General features: G+C 42.0%; 1 protein-coding gene across 2 annotated transcripts; it reads right to left on the reverse strand.

The window, feature by feature from the left end:
* Positions 1 to 415: 415 nt before the first annotated feature.
* itpkca (inositol-trisphosphate 3-kinase Ca) lies at positions 416 to 18,492 on the reverse strand. Of its 2 annotated transcripts, none has more exons than XM_030781379.1 (7): positions 18,312 to 18,492; positions 13,469 to 13,568; positions 10,546 to 10,759; positions 9,598 to 9,802; positions 2,209 to 2,310; positions 2,025 to 2,096; positions 416 to 1,915 (listed from the first exon to the last, which is right to left on the reverse strand). In XM_030781379.1, exons 1-7 carry the CDS (start codon positions 18,336 to 18,338, stop codon positions 1,709 to 1,711), a joined length of 927 nt encoding a protein of 308 aa, XP_030637239.1. In that variant the 5' UTR covers positions 18,339 to 18,492; the 3' UTR covers positions 416 to 1,708. The 2 variants fall into 2 exon arrangements, with proteins under 2 accessions (XP_030637239.1, XP_030637237.1); XM_030781377.1 differs by lacking the exon at positions 18,312 to 18,492 and adding an exon at positions 17,645 to 18,218.
* Positions 18,493 to 20,209: the final 1,717 nt, after the last annotated feature.

Genomic DNA, 20,209 nt, shown 5'->3' on the forward strand with positions numbered 1-20,209 from the left:
GACTCGGGGCAGGACCGTGCAAGCGTTTCACTCACATTTGCTACTAAAAATAGATGTGTGCAAACTGTCAGTTGTATTTAGGAGCACATGTGTGAATACAAAGTGTTACAATTAAGCCAAAGCTGCCTCTACTTTTTTCTGCAAAAAGGTTGATAATGCAATAATGACGATGACGAGATCACTCTGGTGAACAATGCTGACCATGGAAAAAAATCAAGTGATCCATTCGTCAGCTTAAAGGGCAAAAGCTGCTGGACTGGTGATATTCTCTCTGTCTAAACAGATCGAGCAGACTTTTTTTAGACGTTAGAACCAAGAGGAACTAAATAAAAAAAATAAAAAGAAATCATTAAAAACCTAATGTACTTTTTGTACTCAAATAAATTAAATCATTTTGCTTCTAAATGTCTCCTTGTATTCCTTTATTAAGGAAAAACACATTATTTAACAAGTTTTCACATGTGGACATGGACAAGTTGCAATCAATGTGAGGGTGTGTGTGTGTGTTAAAGAGGCACTAAGACTTTGCACTTTATTGTACGTTGTTTTTATCTCAGTTGTCAAATTCTGTGAAACTGACACGGCAATATAGTGAATAAATACATAATTCCCGCTTTTTGCGCATTTAGGGGTATTTTTTCTTCTTCAGTTACACAGACATTGTGATTTATCGTAGATGATTGTCTTGCAATGTATCGAGTATTGCTGTATCGTGATACCACTGTTATCGTGGGAAACATATTGCGATAGTATCGTATTGTGAGTTACTCAGTGATTCCCACACCTAGTTTTGACAGAACCCAACTTTACCTCTTATGTGCTGCACACACACACACACACACAGACACAGGATCTGGAGAAGACAGTATTCAAGTGGTGCAGACTGGTTGTAATGTCCACTCAAGTGTCATTTCTGTCCCTTTTGTATGTACCCATTTTTTCTTGGGCAAAAATCATCAGCCTTTCAAATGTGAGGCATGGTTGGAACCTGTTCTGACTAGTTTCTGATGCAGCACGATGATAAAAAGGACATTCCTACATTACATTATGCTGTAAGAACTTTGGGCTTAAGAAATACAGGTATGATGTGACATGACATGGAGTGCAATAAGACTCCAAACCTGGAGGTCTATACAGAAAAGTTTTTAAGCAACATGTTAACACCACAGACTGCCAGTACAGTTGCACTGGGCAAAGTCTAGTAAAATATGCCATTCGTAAATAATTTTGGTCATGAAATTAAGACAAAAATAAGCCTTGAAAAACTATGTTGCCTTTTCTTACAAACCAATTTAGAATCAGGTTTAGAAAAGTATGAACACATGAAAAGAAGTACATTTCTATGCCTGCAGGGTTAAGCAAAAACCATATTGACTTTCTTTCCCTGGGTAAATGTTTAGTAAATTTAGCTAATTATTCACATAATAACGCAGGATCAACCCATGTGGTTTGAACACATAAATAAAAATCTATTTACACAGTTAAATCCAGATAAAACTTCGCAGCTATTCTCCAACTGGGGCATATATGTTAAAAAAAACTTCTCTCAAAATCCAAGGGATGGATGGGACAGTTCAGTCATTCACCCACCCAGATTCTCATCAACTTCCACTGAGAGTCCTGTGCAGTCCATGCAAGGAAAACAGTGTTTAAATCTTCCACAACTGGGCCAAAGGTAAAGGAGAATGATTTTCAGAAGGGTAATTCCTCAAAGCATGGGAAGCATACTGGTGAGAATGTCTATGAAGTTATCCAGGCCCCACAGGTAGCCGTCCTCCCGATTACCCTCCACCCAAGGACTGCGGTGGTCCAGGATGAGAGGTGAGGGCAGAGGCACTGTTTTGCCAAAGTCAATCATCCAGACTCCAACCTTTCCACTTCTATCATGCACGAACAAGAGAGAGCTGCCCACAACCTAATGGAGCAGATGAAACTTGCTTTTGTTAATATCATATGGTACTGTCTTCTAATTAGTTCTACTGTATGTTTCAGAATGCTATGGGACATGGCAGACTGTTTCTAACCTCATGTGTCTTAAAGAAGTCTGATTTCTCCAGAACAAGTCGTAATTCCTTCAGTCTCTGGTGATAGCTTCTCTAGAAAGATGAGACAGTTATACTTGTAACAAAGTGTGTACTCAAATTTATAACACTTCTGGAAAAAACACACAAACAAATGAATAAAATATGAAAATATATGCTCTCGTACCAGAATTATAGCGTCGCTGTCCACAAAATCCTCTAGTACCCGCATCACCTCATCTTTACCCCTAGTTTTCTTGAAGTTTGTGTTACAGGAACCATCTACTTTCTGTATACAGAACACAAGAACTCCCCGTTAGTCACCACTGTGCTTCAGTGCTACGATAAGCATAGTTAATATGTTTTTCATACTTCAAACTAATCACAGTATCTTAGTGATAAACAAATCACATTCCTCTTATTCTTCTCTTTATTATTAGTATTATTACTATACACACAGTGCTTATTGGGCACAGATTCGGCCAACAATGAGTTTCTCCTTCCACATTATTGGTACTATCCATTATTGGACCAAATATCATTAGCAACATACAGTCAAGGTGCAGTGGGCAACAAATCAAAGACATTGGTCAAATGGTCAAGGAGTTATATACATTTTCACCATTTCCTTCACTATTGCACTGTGTAATACCTGTTGTTCTGCCCCATGGTTAAAACAAAGGCTTGATTCTTATTGCACGTACTGCCACTTTTTTGAGTGACACAATGCCGATAGGAAGTTAATGAAGTTAGATCCCTGTTTGAAAGTTCCAATGTTTTCATGTCTCAAACGTTCTCCGAATAAACATCTGAAATCCTAAGTTTGTTGTGCCTTTGACAGTATTGCCTGTAAGTGTGCTTCTTCTTTACATTGTTTTGTATAACCATTAAGAATGTTTTGTTCGAACAACTTGTATGACGTTAATAGTATTGAGTTTGGGATTTCACAAACCGTCAGCATAATGCTAACGCCTGTACCATTGAAAGTCTATGTAAATTGGCATAGTTTGCTGTGCGTGGCTTGTTTGTTGCAAATGGCCATATTTTTTGTTTTGCCTGGTCTTGTTAAGATGTTGACTGGAAACTTGCTTTGTTCTTGAAGCTCGGTCAGTAATGTATTTTGTGTTTCGTTCCTTCTTTTTAGTTTTTACTCCATCCCAATACATTTCAATTATGTATTGTTCAATGACAACATGCAAATGTTGCTATTAAAACAATGGAGGTTGGAGGCTATCCTGACTCCCATGTCATTCATTGAAAGGAGTTTGGCTGGCTGTCAAACTGCGCACAGACGCACACACAAAGGGAGGACAGGACAGTAAAAAAGGCAAGTCATCAGCTGGTGCAACGAGCAACGAACACAGTGCAGCCATGGACAGCCATGGGCATCTCAGGAGAACAGAGATTGGTGACTAGCTCAAGGTGCTCACACTCATCTAAGTTATCAACAGTTAGCGTACTGGCAGCTAGAGCACGCACTAAAGCTTAGGCAGCACAAGCTCGTGCTGCCTTTGCCGAAACAGAACTGGCTATGAAGAAGGAGAAGGCCAGGGTACAGGCAGAGACTGCTACACTGGAGGCACTATGTCTTGAGAAGGAAGCAGCTGCTGCCACTGCCGAGGCTGAGGTATTGGAGGTGGTAGCAGAGACAGAAGCTGGAGAGTACTGCAGCAGTGCACGCGGGTCAGTAACACCTGAAAGCATCGAAAGGCGGACAATTGAGTACATCCAGGAGCAGGCTGGGGTGAACACAGATGACTTCTCCTTGCCAAGCTCAGGATCACTGCATGAGAACACAGAGTTGCCATCACCAGCACAACATGATGTCACTCAGGTGAATCATTCACGCTGCACTGATGACAGTCCACCCACTGATGCAGATGAGTAGCCACACGAAGGAGAGTTAACAACACCTATGAGACCTGTACCTCAACGCCTGATTCTCAACAATTCAGATATTGCTCATGTTCAACCTCCACACATTAAAAGAGAATGATTGCCAGAGGACAAAGTGGATAACCAGGTATGGCGCCCTGTCCAAACACAACCCTCCAAGCAGGATCACACTGACAAGCAAAACACAGACTCCTGATACAGTAGACTTTGCCAAATATTTAGCATGCAGAGAGCTTGTAAATACAGGCCTCATAACATTCGATGACAAACCTGGAAGTTACAGAGCATGGCAGTCATCCTTCTTAAACGCAATAAACGGCTTAGGCCTAAGTGCTAGAGAGGAGCTGAATTTATTGTCATCATGGCTAGGCAAGGAATCTTCGGAACATGTCCGTAGGATCCGGTCTTTGTATATAAATGACCCAAGCACAGCACTTAGAATGGCCTGGACAAGACTCAGAGATTGCTACAGCGCTCCCAAGGTGATAGAGAAAACCCTTCTCAGTAAGCTACATAGTCTCTGATACCTATTTTGGAGAAATTCTCAAGCTTAGGGAACTTGGGGACCTTCTGATGGAGTTGCAGGAAGCCAAAGAGGATAGATACTTACCAGGACTAACCTATTTAGATACTGCCAGTGGCATTACCCAGTTGTAGAGAAATTGCCCCATGCTCTCCAAGAAAAATGGATCTCCGTAGGCTCAAGATTCAAGGAAGAAAACAACATGTGCTTTCCCCCATTTTCCTTTTTCGCCAACTTTATCAACAGAGAGATCAGAATCAGAAATGATCCAAGCTTTGCTCTGTCTATCAATGGTAGCGGACCCCCAAAGTACAAGAGGCCCAGCTCAAAGCACGTAAGCATGAGAACTCCTTTATCTGTGCACAAGACGGATGTCACTGCCGAAACTGACGCCAATACAGATGCATCCACCATAAGCCTCATCCGCTTGCGAAGTGCGGAGGCTTCAGAAATAAAACTATAGACGAGTGCAAAACCTGTCTTAGAGAAAACGGAATATGTTTTAGGTGCTGTGCCTCTGTTTCCCACATTGTAAAGGACTGCAAAATAGTGTTGAAATGTAAGGAGTGTGACAGTGACCAACACTGCTTGGCCATGCGCCCAGGTCCTGCCCCCACCACCACAAGGCCGAACACTCAGGAGTCTGAATCCCAAGAGGAGAAAAAGGGCAACCTGTCCCTGCACTGACAGTGAGTTCCACATGCACAGAGGTGTGTGGCCAAGGTCTCATGGGACAGTCCTGCTATAAAATATGCTTAGTGAAAGTCTATCCATGAGGATAGCGTGACCTCTCAGTTAACAAGTACGCAGTACTTGATGACCAAAGTAATCAGTCACTCGCACGGTCAGACTTTTTTGAAATGTTTGGCATCCAGAGCATTCCAACCCCATACTCCTTGAGAACCTGTGCGGGGGTCATGGAAAAGATGGGAAGAAAGGTAGACGGATTCTAGACAGAGGCTGTGAATGGAAGGGTGAGTGTAGAACTACCTTCTCTTATTGAGTGTAACGAAATCCCAAATAACCAGTCAGAGATACCTATGCCTGATGCAGCACTCCACTACGCTCACTTGAAGCCCATAGCAGCAGACATTCCGGCACTGAATCCTGAGGCCCAGATGTTCTTCCTGCTTGGGAGAGATGTAGTGAAGGCGCATAAGGTAAGAGAATAAGTGAATGGACCACACGATGCCCCTTTCGCCCAAAGACTTGATTTAGACTGGGTGTTCATAGGTGAGGTGTGCCTAGAAAAAGCACACAAGCCTAGCATAAGCGCCTTTAAGACAAATATCCTAGAGGGTGGACGACCCTCATTCCTCAGCCCCTGTGACGGTCACATTTATCTGAGAGAGAGGTTGTGTCACGGCGGGGAGCAACAGCGCGGTTTCACCCACACATCATGGGGGTGCTCAGCTGAAAACGGAGCTGTTGACAAACTAGGGCACAATGTGTTCAGAAAAACAAAGGATGACAACAAGTTTGCTCTCCCCTTTGAAGACGAAGCCTTTTTGAATATTATGGAGAAAGAATTCCTCAAAGACGAGGCAAACAACTGGGTCGCGCCCCCCCCCTTAAAAGTTCCCAGGCTTCCTCTGCCAAACAACCGCGACCATTTACATGTCAAGGAGTGTTGTCAACAGTCAATTCACTCTTTGATCCCCTCGCCCTGGTGGCACCTGTGACCATACAAGGAAGAGCCCTACTACGAGAGCTCTGCACAGACACAACCGATTGGGACGCCCCTCTCTCCGAGGACAAGTTAACAGAATGGGAGACATGGAGAGATTCTCTAAAAGATTTGAGCGATCTTCACATTCCATGCACCTACACTCCAGACACACTCTCCAAGGCAAAGCACTCAGTTGTGTGTATTCTCAGATGCGTCTAACAAAGCTATTGGTGCAGTAGCCTACCTGAGAGTCTTGGGTGAAGACGGGAAAAGCAACGTAAGATTTTTTTTAGGGAAAGCAAAGTTAACAACCTACATTCATTCCCCGGCTCAAACTGTGTGCTTCAGTACTGGTGGTGGAGATGGCGGAGCTCACTGTAGATGAGACAGGCTTCAAGCTCGATGAAGTGAAATTTTACTGCGATAGCAAAGTTGTGCTTGGCTATATTTATAACAAGTCCAAACGGTTCTTTGGATATGTACACAACAGGGTACAGCGAATCAGACAATGAACAGTGGCACTATGTGCCTACAGAGCTGAATCCAGCCGATCTGGCAACCAGGTCAGTGCCTGCCTCCCAGCTTTCTCATACAATGTGGTTTACCGGACCAGCCTTCTTACACAAACCTAAACAAACTTACCACATGGAACAAGAATCATTTGTGCTTGTTAACCCAGAACTAGATGTGGACATCCGTCCCCAGGTGACCAGCTTAATCACCCGCACTCATGAGGGTGTACTTACCTGTGAACACTTTAAGCGCTTCTCAACCTGGCGTTCACTATTGAGAGCTATAGCTTCTCTTATCCATGTGGCTCGCTCTCGCAAGTCTGATTCCAGTGCCTTGTCTGATGAATGCAGAAGTTGGCATTGGTGCAGAAAGCCCAATACCCCAGATGAGCTGGCTGCAGCGGAAAACATCATCATCAGGTCAATTCAAAGACAAGTGTATGTGAAAGAATACAGTGCGCTCCTAGAGAAAATGGACATTCCAAAAACCAGCACACTGTGGAAGCTGAATCCAGTTTTAGAGGATGGCCTTATCAGAACTGGAAGGTGGCTAAAACATTCAGAACTGTTTCCCAGAAAAGTCTCCTGTTCTCCTACTGAGACAAAGCCACTTCACAACACTGCTCGTAAGACATCACTGCGAACAGGTGAAACACCAAGGCCGCCTGTTCACAGAGGGAGCCATTAGAGAAGCCGGTCTGTGGATCGTCAGTGGCAAGCAGCTGATTGGATCTGTCTTGCACCAATGCATCATATGCAGAAAGCTCAGAGGGAAAATGGAGAAGCAGAAAATGGCTGATCTAACTCTTGAAATGGCTTCGGGCATCACCTCCATTTTTGTATGTTCGGCCCTTGGACTATCACTACTCGGCCCACGAGAGGAGGTGCTGCACAGAGCAAACATTGGGCAGTACTATTCAGATGTATGTGCACAAGGGCGGTGCACATAGACGTGATAGTGTCCATGGACACATCCAGCTGCATTAATGCACTAAGGAGATTTTTCACCATCCACGGACCAGCAAAGCAGTTACGATCGGACCGTGGGACAAATTTCAGTGGAGCCTGCCGTGAGCTGGAGCTGGAAGGAACACAACCAACAGTCAAGCATCCTGACATACTTGAGCCAGCAAGGTTGCACATGGGAATTTAATCCACCACACGCTTCACACATGGGCGGTGCATGGGAACACATGATTAGAGTATCCATGGACTCCCTTTTGTTGCAGAATGGACCAACTCACCAGACCCACGAAGTGCTTTGCACCCTCATGGCTGAAGTGTCAGCAATAATCAACACTAGGCCCCTCCTTCTTGTCTCATCAGATCCGGATTCATCATTCATCTTGACTCCATGCATGCTGCTCACACAGAAGGTTGGTGCACCCACTCCCCCTGGATACTTCACAGACAAAAACCTTTTGAAAAGTCAGTGGAGACAAGTGCAAGCTTTGGCCAACAGGTTCTGGACCCGCTGGCGCAGCGAGTACCTACCCACTTTGCAAAGTCAACAAAGGTGGCCCGTCGGAATCTTCGAGTAGATGACATTGTGCTACTGAAACAAAGCCAGTTGTCCTGCAATGAGTGGCCCATGGGTATTGTCACCTCTGTCTTCCCCAGCAGGGATGGCAGGGTGTGCAAGGTTGAGATCAAGACTGTTCAACGGACGGCTAAGAAGCTCCTCAGACCTGTTTCTGAGGTTATACTTCTTTTACCAAAAGAAGACTGATACACTGTTTTAATGTGTTTTAGTTTGTAGTGGCATCTTATTGACGCCAGACAGGGAGTGTTCTGCCCCATAGTTAAAACAAGGGCTTGATTCTTATTGCAGGTACTGCTGTTTTAATTGAGCGACGTAATGCCGATAGAAAGTTAATGAAGTTAGACGCACACATGCAGGGAGAACAGCACACCTGTTATCTGTCAAACTTTGCATGTCACATGATATGTCAATATGACAAAGTATGGAGGCAACTGTACAAATCATCAATAATAGAGATGACCTGGAGGAAAAAAACAGCATTTGACTGTAGGCAATGGAGAGATTCTGTTAAACCAAATGTGGTGACCATTGGGCACTTACTCATTCATTCATTTGCTGGAGCCTATCCCAGCGTTCACTGGGTGAATCGAACCCAGGACCTTCTTGCTGTGAGGTGACAGTGCTACCCACTGTGCCACCGTGCACCCTGGGTACCTATTCAAAGTTTGTATAATGCTATTGTAAGCCTAAGTGACTGACTGATCCCTCATTTTATATAACAGGATGAAGTTGAGAGGAGTTTTATGAGGACTGGCCTTTGGGAAGCTATTTAAAATACCTCCTAAAAGCTGACTGTTTTTTTGAAACCTCACTGGCTCTTTGTTAATACATTTTGGAGCTTTAACAAACACATAACATGCAGATTTTCACGTTGAGGATACTAATTAAGGATACATGTATTCTTCTTTACTTTCCCCAAAGTAGCACCACCTGTTGGAGAAAGTCCATCAAATTTAGCAGTTTGGTGGTGATTGGGTAATGGCCTATAACTAGAAATAGCAAAAATATGTTTCACAAAACAATTCAAATGGTGAAAAAAATACAAAGGAAATAAACAGGGTAGTTGTATCAAGTTGTCTAAGCAGAAGGAATCTTGGGGTACATGTCTGCAGACTGCACACAAGTTAAATTGTGAAATATTTGGGGTTTTTTATGCTACAATTTGGTCAACCAGGGTAATTGTGGCAATTTGTGAGGGGACTGGAACCCCCTAAAAACACCACAGAACAAAAAACAACAACAACAACAAAAACAAAAACAGAATTTGAACAGCTATATAACCTAATCACTTAAAAAAAAAAAAATTCCAGCATCTTCACTGCTTAGGCCCCTATATATAATAACCAGCAAATGTATGAATAATGAGGAAATAGATGAGATTTTAACTGAAGTTAGATGTGGAATGGTGAAATGCAATATCCAAAAAGTACTACCTTTATACCCTCTATACGGAAACCCAGAGTGGCAGTGGAGCTGAGGGTTTCTCTCCACTGCATGTATCTAGTTTTGAGTACAGCTTGCTGAGCTTGCTCCTCCGCTGTGGGAGCCTCTGGGTCCACAGCCACCATTTTATCATACATATCTTTCCGTGGCTGAGGATGCTCACGTGCTTTCTTCAATTCCTCCTCAAGGTACGTTCTGACAAGGCACAGGAAAACACCATTAAACCATTTAATTATATATTATGTACATCTGCCTTGGACACATTTGGTTCAGTTATCATTCAAACTGGCCCTGGGTGTGATATTTCTATTTGTAAAATCAGTTGGAACTAGGGGTGTAACGGTACACAGAAGACATGGTTCGGTTCACACCATGGTTTGGACATTACATTTCGGCACGAGTTTGGTACAACAGGGAAAAAACAACAAAAACCCCCAAATGCATAAAGCTAGGTTTCTTTCATTTATTTTGAACAGACAGTAGCCTAGTGCAAGTTACAGTTTGTTCCACCTAGTGTCGTATAGCCACCTCTAAGGTAGTTTGTACAGCCCATAGTGCATTATAGGTGCCACAGAATGGAAATCACGATTTTCCTTGCCCTTTTGAATTCACTGAGATGAATGCGCTATGGAATCATTGTCAAAGTATATGTATATTCGCACATAGCCTAATGTGTATTATCCATACAACTGCATGCACCAAACTGTAACATCTGTACCGTGATGGTTCGGGATGAATACACGTACCATTAGACCCCTAACTGGAATCAAGCAGAAATAAAAATATTAATACTGGATAGTTTAGCCCAGTAAATTAAGCTATTTTATGTACAGACTGGCAGTAACAAATGAACCATTGTGTTATTAGTTGTTGCAGCAATGTCAGCTTTGACAATGGTGGGACTATATCTACACAGTCAATTCAAAACAAGATTTCACCTGCTACCCATTTTGCAGTCCATAATGCAGGGGGAGTCAAAGTCAGCCAACAGGTCGTCCATAACGTTGTAGTCTTGCTCATCTTTCTGGGTCACTCCATAGTAGCCCGGCACATAGGGACGGAGTTTGTCATTCATCAGCTTCTGCAAGCACTGTTGTTCACATTCACAGTACTTTTTCAACAGCTTTCCATCTCTTCCTGTCTGAAAGTTTCCTGCAAGGTTAACAAATCAAACTGCAAATATGACCTCACTGTTATGCACTAAACAACTACGCTATACCAGTTAAGAGCTCATGTATGTATACAGTTGAGTTGTGGGAGTTTAAATTACTGATTATTAAACACAGTCACAAACCTAAATCTATCCGACACGGCTCCACCATTCCCCAGTTCACATTACCAACAGGTTCTCCCCACTCAGTGACTGACCCAATGACAGACCTGTTCAAAAGGCTCTGGTAATTGCTGATTCTGTTCTAACAAATGTGAAGCTAGTAACACCAATGACCACAGCCCAATGTATTATGGGTGCTGCGGAGAGGTAAAAATAAATTTGAAAGCACTGGCTCAGGGTAATTGTCAATTTTCAGAGTCTGTTATTCATGTCCACACTAATTATGTCTAATGGAATTGGCAAAAAGTACTTTGAACCCAGCCCAATTCTGTGTGGTGATGTAAACTACACTTGCTTGATAAAACCTGGCAAAAACCAGCATTATTTTTTTGCTCATTCTTGCCTGGATATTGCTATAAGAAAATCCCCCCATATGAACCAACAGGGCTGTGGTGATGTTGTCATTCATGGATCTAGCTTTAGAATTGCTAAGAAACTTGGCTACAATTTTGACTCACTCTCGTTTTCAGTGTTGCTGCCTTATCCATTGATGACTCAGCTAACTTTTACAGGCCTGCACTGATTTTGTAGAGTATGCAGCCTCTGCTCTTATCTTAACCTGATCAGTTTCTGTCATTAACCTGCTCTCTTCTCTTTGTGTGAGTGGTCGATGTCTGCGCCTCCTTCCTGGATGTGGCACCTTCCCCTGACCGGCTGAATGACTCTGTGCCCTGCTTCCCTGGCCCTGCTCCCCCACGTGGCCCTGCTCCTCCTGCGCCCTCCTCAGCTACTACTCTTGCAACTTTCAATACAAAATTATCTATAAAATTATTTTTCTTGTTTCATCTGTTACTGCCGCTACTCCAATAATGCTCTCCTTCCCTCCCTCTTCTCCTGCATGGCTGTGGCTCATCTGTTTGAGCATGAGTGTCTGGTTTGAATGTGGCTACTTTCTCTTAGGTGTCCCCCACCCCCCCCCCACCCTCCATGCCATCCCTCTTCACCGTCATCCCGATAGCTGCTGCGGCTCGTGTCCTCCTGCACTGCCACAGCTGTGCCGTCCACCCCAACTGAGCCCCATGCTGTCTTGTCATTCCTCATACTACCTACTAGCTGTGTTCTCATTTATTATCACTCTGTTGTTTTGTAAATTGCCCTCTGGGCTGGCACCTACTGCACGCCTGGCTGGCCTAGAAGGGGTCTCCTCTCTTTGTGGTCCTTCTCAAGATTTCTCCTATTTTTCCCTAACGTCTGGGTTTTTTGAGGAGTTTTTTCTTGCCCGCTATGAGGATCAAGTCAGGGGGTGCCACCCTGCTCTGTTTTGTTGCAATCCTGTGGGCATGTAAAGCCCTTTGAGACTGTTAACAGTGATATTGGGCTCTAAATAAACTTAAACTTGAACTTGAAACTTTGCAGCAGTTTAACCTGACGGTACTATCCATAAGGATCATGAAAGCGAGACCAGCATTTCTGCCAGTGGTCCTCATTCTGACTCAGTTGGGTTCAGTCAGATTGCATTTGGATCAACACATTGGTGTAAATACATTAAACAAAAAGTAAATGTGCTTTATGTGATTACTATGGTTGTATTGTTTAAGTAGAAAAGTGGCAGGGAGAAGAAGTTTGCACCTTGGTATACTGGCCATACACAAACTCTTAAACAAGTTTCATGAAAGCTGGGGTAGATGTGGTGTGTGACTAAAATGGTGTTACTCAGGCTCAGCGCTTGGGCTGCTGCTTTTCTCATTGTATATGCTTCATAAACATGTAAATAGTTGTTTTAACTGATCCTATAAGTTAAGCAAGACGAAGAGCTAAATGGAATCACAGTCTTTTGGTGACTAATGGTTTTAGGTAAACTACTTTAGTTAGAACTGCTGCTGTTGCATTATGCACCAGACACACCTGAGTGATAAATCACCTGCCTGACTCAGTTTGATGAGCCATCTGCCATCACGATCTTTGGCTGAGAGACCTGATCTCTCTGACATGTCTATCAGCCTCTCTTCATGTTTGTTTACCAGTCCAATCTCCTCTTTGTCTCTCTAACACCATCCTTCCCTTAACTGAACGTTTGGATATCTTCTCTTCTTCTTTTTGGATATCCCTGAAAAACACCAACCTCCACTAACTTCACAGTGTCCTAAGATCTCATTCTCTGTAGTCTTCCTGGCATTCCTCTCAGATTTCTCTTTATTCTCACTTCATATAATCACTAACAAACACTGACTCTACAGTGGCCTCTGATGTGACTCATTCCCTATGGACCTTTCTGTTGTTTATCATAGAGTTTTTTTTTGTTCTCACTCTATTTAATAATCTAATAACTACATTCCAACTATCCTGCTGTCAGCCAGTGGTTCCACTTATTTTTCTTTTCTATTTCAGCCGAAGGGAGCTTTTCCTTGTCACTGTGCTACACAAATCAAATTTAACTGAACTGCAGTGAATATGCATGAGAAGGAAATTTTAATCTTACTGTAACAAAGGCAAGGCTGAGTTTATAAAGTCCCACAAGTATTTAAATATCAAGATTACAGGAGATAAATGGCAAGACAATTAGAGAAAGGCACTGTAGACAGGCTAACCTGCGTGACCAACAACTTGAACCCAAGGGGAACGTTTTTTCACAGGCACAGCAGGGGGAGACAAGTTGACCATGCTTCTGTTCTTCTTCCACACACAGCCCTAAGAACAGGTGAGCAGAAAAACAAAATTCAAATGTTATCTAGTATTTTGGTAACCAATCTAGGGTTATGGACATGAAGAGCAGGCCCACAGCAAAGGCCATTTAAAACAGAAGTCATCCCTCTCCTGTTTTTTGTCTCTTACCATGGCTTTTGTTTCTCTAGACAGTAAACAGTGAAAGCACATTGGGTGCATTTGTTTGACTTCACACTCTGCATGCCAGTTTGTTAACACAGAGTAGTTTCCAATGAAGGCAATCATTGACCAAGAGCCAAGTCAACAAGTTATGCAGGAAGGCAGTGATTGTGCACTAATCTTACACAGTGACTCATGAAACATTTACAGATGCGACTTGTTTTCGGAAATCTGCGCACATGCATAAACTCATGTACAACAAACATAACAGAGGAAGTCTCTAGGAGAAACTTCAGTGTTCAATATTTCCCTTCATTTTCTTCTCACTGCTTAATACAAGACACTCAAAGTACTAGAAAACTAAAAGAGTAATATTTCTTTTCAAAGTATGTAAAACACCCATATGAATGCATGTTGGAAAAAGGGCATCACACATACAGTGTATCACACATACAGTTTGTGTGTAACAGATAGGACAGGGCTGCTCATGGTATACTTTTCAGTGCAGAGAGCCTGAACTGACCTTACACAGAAAACATGACATTTTACATTTCAGAAAGTCAGTTGTCCTTATTTTCAAGTCTTCAGACAACTGCCTATGGGATGCCCCAGGTTGATGAGATCACGCAAAACAATCTGGAGGTGGACTGTAGAAGGTACAAAGTCCTTTGGAGTAACAGGTCAGCACTGTCACTGTCTTCACATGACTGACTGAAGTCCTACAAAGTTAATCAACTTTTACTGTCCTTCACAATCCCAACTGTAGCTGTGAAATGAAACCTGGTTTCTGATTCTACTAGACACCTTTGTCATTAGGCAGATAATGCACATGATATATGCATAGACTTAAGTTCAGATATATAACATTGGTTGGCAGCGGCCATTCAGTTTCATTAAAATAATCCTAACAGAAAAACACAGAAGGGGGCCAAAGCCATGTGTATTAAAAAGGATAAATAAACAAAAAGAAGAAATGTTCTCAGTCCTCTGAGTCTCCACTTAGACTTCACTCATTTAGTTCCATCACAGAGACACATGTTGTGTTCCATTTGCAAATTCCTGCATGTCCTACATGGGAGCTGATTTGCTCAAGAATGTACTTTGAAAGGAGAATGTTCCAGGTTGGAAACAATGAAAGCAAACCAACCTAATGGCCCTGTAGCATCATGGCTGAGTGTATTACTGATGACAAGACGCAGCCTATTCAGGAATAAAAATAAGGTGTCCCTTTGTTTGCACACTCTCAAACCGTGCTCTTGGGCTCCCAACCTAAATACACTTGGGCAATGGAAAACAAGTCAGACTAAAAAGACATTATCCAGAACCACAGAGATGGCAGAGAGAGAGACCCAACATTTATGGTCAGACTTGTTCTTTTGTTGAGCTCTTAAAGTGAATTTCAGTCTCAGCCAGATTCTGGTGTGTAATTTTGGAGGTCTACTATAGTAGCCTGTGCAAGAGTGCTGGGGTATCGTATGGCGTATCAGAAAAAGTACATGTTTTCTCTCATGACTATGAGTTAAAAACTTGGACTGTGATATAAGACTGATGGTCCCTGGGACACTAGAACACTTCACCGATGTACAACTTATCAGATATCACAACTGATAACTTACCAGATACCACAACTGTTAACTTAACAGATACCATAACCCTTAATTTATCAGATATCACAACGCCTGAGAGCAAGACCACTCTCCAATTTGTACATGACTGTGGAGCAGTAGTGTAATGAAGTGAGGTTCTGAGTGATGTAGGCTGATGGGGAGCAGTTTTCACTCAGGGTGACTATGTCATGAGATTTTAATTTGGTTAGAAATCATGGTGAGGTATACTTTCATTAATTTCAAAGTTTCAAGACAAAAAAAATAATGATTCTAAAAAAGTGAATGGCAGGATGTTCAGGCACCCGCCCTGATTTGGTCCACTGACATGGTTCAGATTTCTCTGAGATACAACAACAGATGTAAATTAAAAGTCACAATAAACAGTGTATTAAAAATGGTAAGGGACCTTAATCAGTCATAAAGCATCAATCATTTGGATCTTTGGCGGCAGAAGATGCATAGAGAATCTCAAAAATGTGCTTTGGACTGATGTGTCAAAACCCAGAATGTTTAATGACAATCACAGAACATACTGTACTTCTGGGGGAAAAAGGGTGAGAAATTTTTAAAAAATGTTTAGCCCACAGGAGGCAGATTTATTATGCTTAGGCTATAGCAGTCACTGGAAAAGTCACTGGAAGGAAGAATGAATTTAACTAGATGAACAAATTCCAATGACGAAGCTAACGACTCAGACTCGTGAACTGTTAGGGGCCACAAACCCTATATAACAGCGTTGTTCAGCAGAATAGACTTAATGTTACCCAATGTGGCAGTTTTTAAAAGGTATGATAAGGACCATGAAATTTGTCTCATAAATATCATCAGAGACATTTCAACTTGGGAGACAAACATTAAATAAATAAATAAAAAAAACTGAGCATGTTCTCAATGTTTGCTCAGTCTCTCCAGTACTCTACTAAGCAGCTAAACAAGGTTAAAGACAGAGCCAAAAACACCACGCAGTATCTCTTCTTTGTCATCTGTTTACTTTTTCAAAAATATTGTGGACGGCTCCAATTTCAAAAAGTGGCTGATTGCTGGTAGGACCCAGAAAGCATAAAAATAAGTATTTAAGAAAATTTTAACATTGCATGTAATAGATGAAAATATCAGTGTCTTAATCAGCAGGACCAACAAAACACGTACACCCTTAATTCCCAGGACAGGGTGCCACAGTCCCAACCGATGGAGGATATCTTTGGCCCAGGCTACAGTTCTTTACTAACCAATATGTGCTCTCTGACCTCTTCCATCTTAAGTTACAATGCAATGTGTAAATTTCCAAGCACTGTTTTCCACAGGGTATATATTTCTGACCTATTTTTCTTTCACAGATGACATTTCATTCTGTATAGCTCTTACCAGGTGTGCCTGGGGGTCTTTCTAGCATGATCCAGTGAGGTAAAGCCACGTGACTATACACTCAGAGTGATGCTCATGACAACGTAAACATCACAGTGTAACTACAGTTTAGTCAGTTCAGTGGAATAAGGTACTGGTTAGCCCTGCATTAATGACAAGCTAAGCTGTCACAGTTAGAACCCTCTTCTATTACACCTGAATATTCAGTTTTCACAGACAATGGACTGGTCACAGCTGACTGACCTCATTTAGAAAGTGTCCAGGCTTTTCTGCACAGTTAAATATTTTAAGTGAAAAAGATACTATCAACAAGTCAACAACTATTTTATAATCAAACAGAATGCTGACACATACAGTTTAGAACTTTTTACGAGGTAAAAAAATATTAAATTACGCTAAAATTAATCATTTTGAATCTGTGATTCAACTGGCAACTTTGGCTCACCTCATTAAAATCGATATTTTCCATTCTGATTGTTAAAGCAGAAATACATTTTCAGAAGGACATCTAAATTTCAAACACTTTGTTTAAATAAGGGGCCTTAAAATAGTTGCCGGCACATTCTGTTACGCGGCCTTTGAGCGGTGACTATTGATCTCAGATAGCAGTGCCCAATTTTACTAGAACAATCCTCTAAAAAAACAGATTAAGCCCATTACTGAACGAGACCTTCATTTAATACATTAATGTTCTCAAGTTTGAGTTCTACGACGATAAAATAGGCAAGATTTTTTATTCATTTTCACCAAACTGCAAGATAGGCAGATTAAAACTCGTTGATTAATAACGTGTAATACGGCAGAATACATCAGTTATAATGAGGCTGCTAAGCTTCTTAATTCAATGAGGTGGTAGATGACGTGAACCCCCGTTAATAATGATAACGCTAAATGCAGCCAGTAATGTCAGCATTTGCCAGATCAAATAGGAATAGCTCACAAAAGACATATAAATAGCCTACGACTAACCTTTGGCACTTGGTCTGTGCAGCCTGTGGAACTGTGCTCACCCCAACAAATTAAGTCGTTCGCACATTCCTCAAGAGAAGACGTTGACGAGGAATTAGATAGCTTTTGAAGCACGAGTGACGAGGCAGGTGGAAATCCAATGCCACTATCTGAACAGACCGAATCTTCATCTGGGCTGGGGCCATTCCTGATGGCATTTGTTTCGATTGGACTACGACTTGGTTCACATGTCACCAGCAATTGAGGAACAGCAGCATTACAAGTAAACGAAGAACACTGGGCGTGGTGTACACGATTCCTTGGTTCCACCACTTTATCAAGAGGGGTAAAGTAAACATCCCCCATACTTGCACGTGGAGCTGCAGCGAGAGGCGTTTTGGTCATTGAACTATTTCTTAAATGCCCTTAAATTATAGAATATGGTGACCCAGGACTGAATGATAGCAGGTCTGCCTCACGTAAAGATACTGCAGAATAAGTGCTTCATCTGTTTCGTGACGTTGAGCGTCCTCTCAGTGCAGGCTACACATGCGACGGCAACAACGAAGAAGGACCGACCGTCGTGGTTTCATGCGTAAAGGTCTTCACTTCATCACAATAAGAAACACAAGTTGACTAAATACATTATGTAATGCATCGATAGACAGTGGAGCGGTTCTTCAATTACCTGGTAAACAATGGAATGGAAACGCATTTCTTCTAATGATTGCGTAGACTGCTGTCGTATCCAGTCGCACTGGTCGGTACAACCCGTTGATGTCTAGAGTCCCACCACGCAACACGACATATTGACACCTTTAATGAATGCCTAGCTAGGGCAAAACCATAACAACGCCAACTCTCGGTTTTCTTCCGTGTTGGGTCACATGACACCATGTGGTGCTCCACGAAGCCTTCTATTGGTTCAAAATTTAGCAAAACCACGGAGAGTGGAGGTCAGCTGAGTCAACGGTGTCCAGATACTAATATTACATTTCATGAACCATATTCCTATAATACCCCCATTTATCCGAGCTCTTTAGTAGGAATTTAAACATACAGAAATGTTTGATTAGGCCACATTTCGGACGATTCATACATGCTCTCGTACCACAGCTCCATGAAGCTGAAACAAGCCGCTTCGCGTAATGTGTAAAATCGTACAAATAGCAACGAAATAACTTTCATGTACATTAGGCGACTAGAAAGAATTAACTTACAATAATGTTGTAATGTCACATTGGAAAAAAAAAATAACCTTGACCCCTTTAATCTTGAAAGCGCTTGGCACTACAAAATGACGAATTACAATTTTGAAATCCTCTATCACCATCTATTGTCCAAATTTTTGAACTACTACATAGAGGCAAAGGCCGTCAGTAGAGAAAGTTCTCCTTAAAGCTGCCATCTACTCGTGTTCCCCTTAAACGGAACGAAACTCGGCCTTTTTAAGGTGTTACGTCTCAGTCTAGGGTTGGGGCATAACGATTAAAAACAAAAAAATAAATAAATAAAGTGGGAGTCCTGTTTCCCGACCCCAGCACTGAAAGAAACGACGGTTGCTATTAACAAAGGAAATTTTATTTGAAGACTCATAAATACAGAGGCAAAACGTAGCCTGGTGGCAAGGCCAAAATAATGAACAACAGCATCTAACTGATAGGCATATTACACAAACTACCTTCCCGGGGTGTTCCAGAAAGCAGGTTTAGTGAAAACTCAGAGTTAGTTAACCCAGAATAAGTAGTAAAACTCCTAATAGAAGAGCACTGTGGCTTCATTCCCCTAGAAAAACTAAGCCATAGGGCTCTTCTATTAGGAGGTTTACTATTACTCTTATATGAGGAGGTTTACTATATTTACTACTAACTCTGAGTTTTCACTAAACCCGCTTTCTGGAATACCCCTCTGAACACCAAAATAGATGTAAATGAAAGACAAAGAACTTCCCAAACTTCCTCACTAAGGAAAAACAGAATTAAAACAAGGAAGAAAACAAATGGCACCCATCCTCCATACGTCCCCCAGAAACTAAGACAAACAGAAAGAAGTAAAGCTTAAATCGAAAATATACTACGTACACAAAAAACATATACAGACCTACAACCAACCAGAAGGTCAAAACGAAATAAGGGATGGCAACAACAAAAATACAGTAAGTTTAATACAACAGGGGTTCAACAATGCGAGCGTCTGAAGTCGGGAGAAGAACTCCTCTCACCATGGCGGTCTGGCCGCGTTTAAATAACCGTCTCTGCCAATCCCGACGGAGCACGTATTCGTAGGACAGGCATCCAGCCTTCCTGTCATAATGAAAGGGAGGACCAAAGAAACGCGCAACATGAAGTTGCACCATTCACACTCTCGCATATACTGTCGCACACACGCACAGGACAGGACAGCAGGGCAAATAACGCACAGGACAATAAAACAAGCTAATCAACAACACACTTTTATAAGTTATCTTAGTAGCAAACAGATATACGTCCTCGGATGTTAAGTTATGTGCTTGTTGGAAAAATACTACTCTCCTTTAAGCTAACCACTGTAGTAACCATGATAAACAATGTAACTATAATGTATTCA

Source organism: Chanos chanos, chromosome 8 (assembly GCF_902362185.1).
Source record: "Chanos chanos chromosome 8, fChaCha1.1, whole genome shotgun sequence".
NCBI lineage: Eukaryota > Metazoa > Chordata > Actinopteri > Gonorynchiformes > Chanidae > Chanos > Chanos chanos.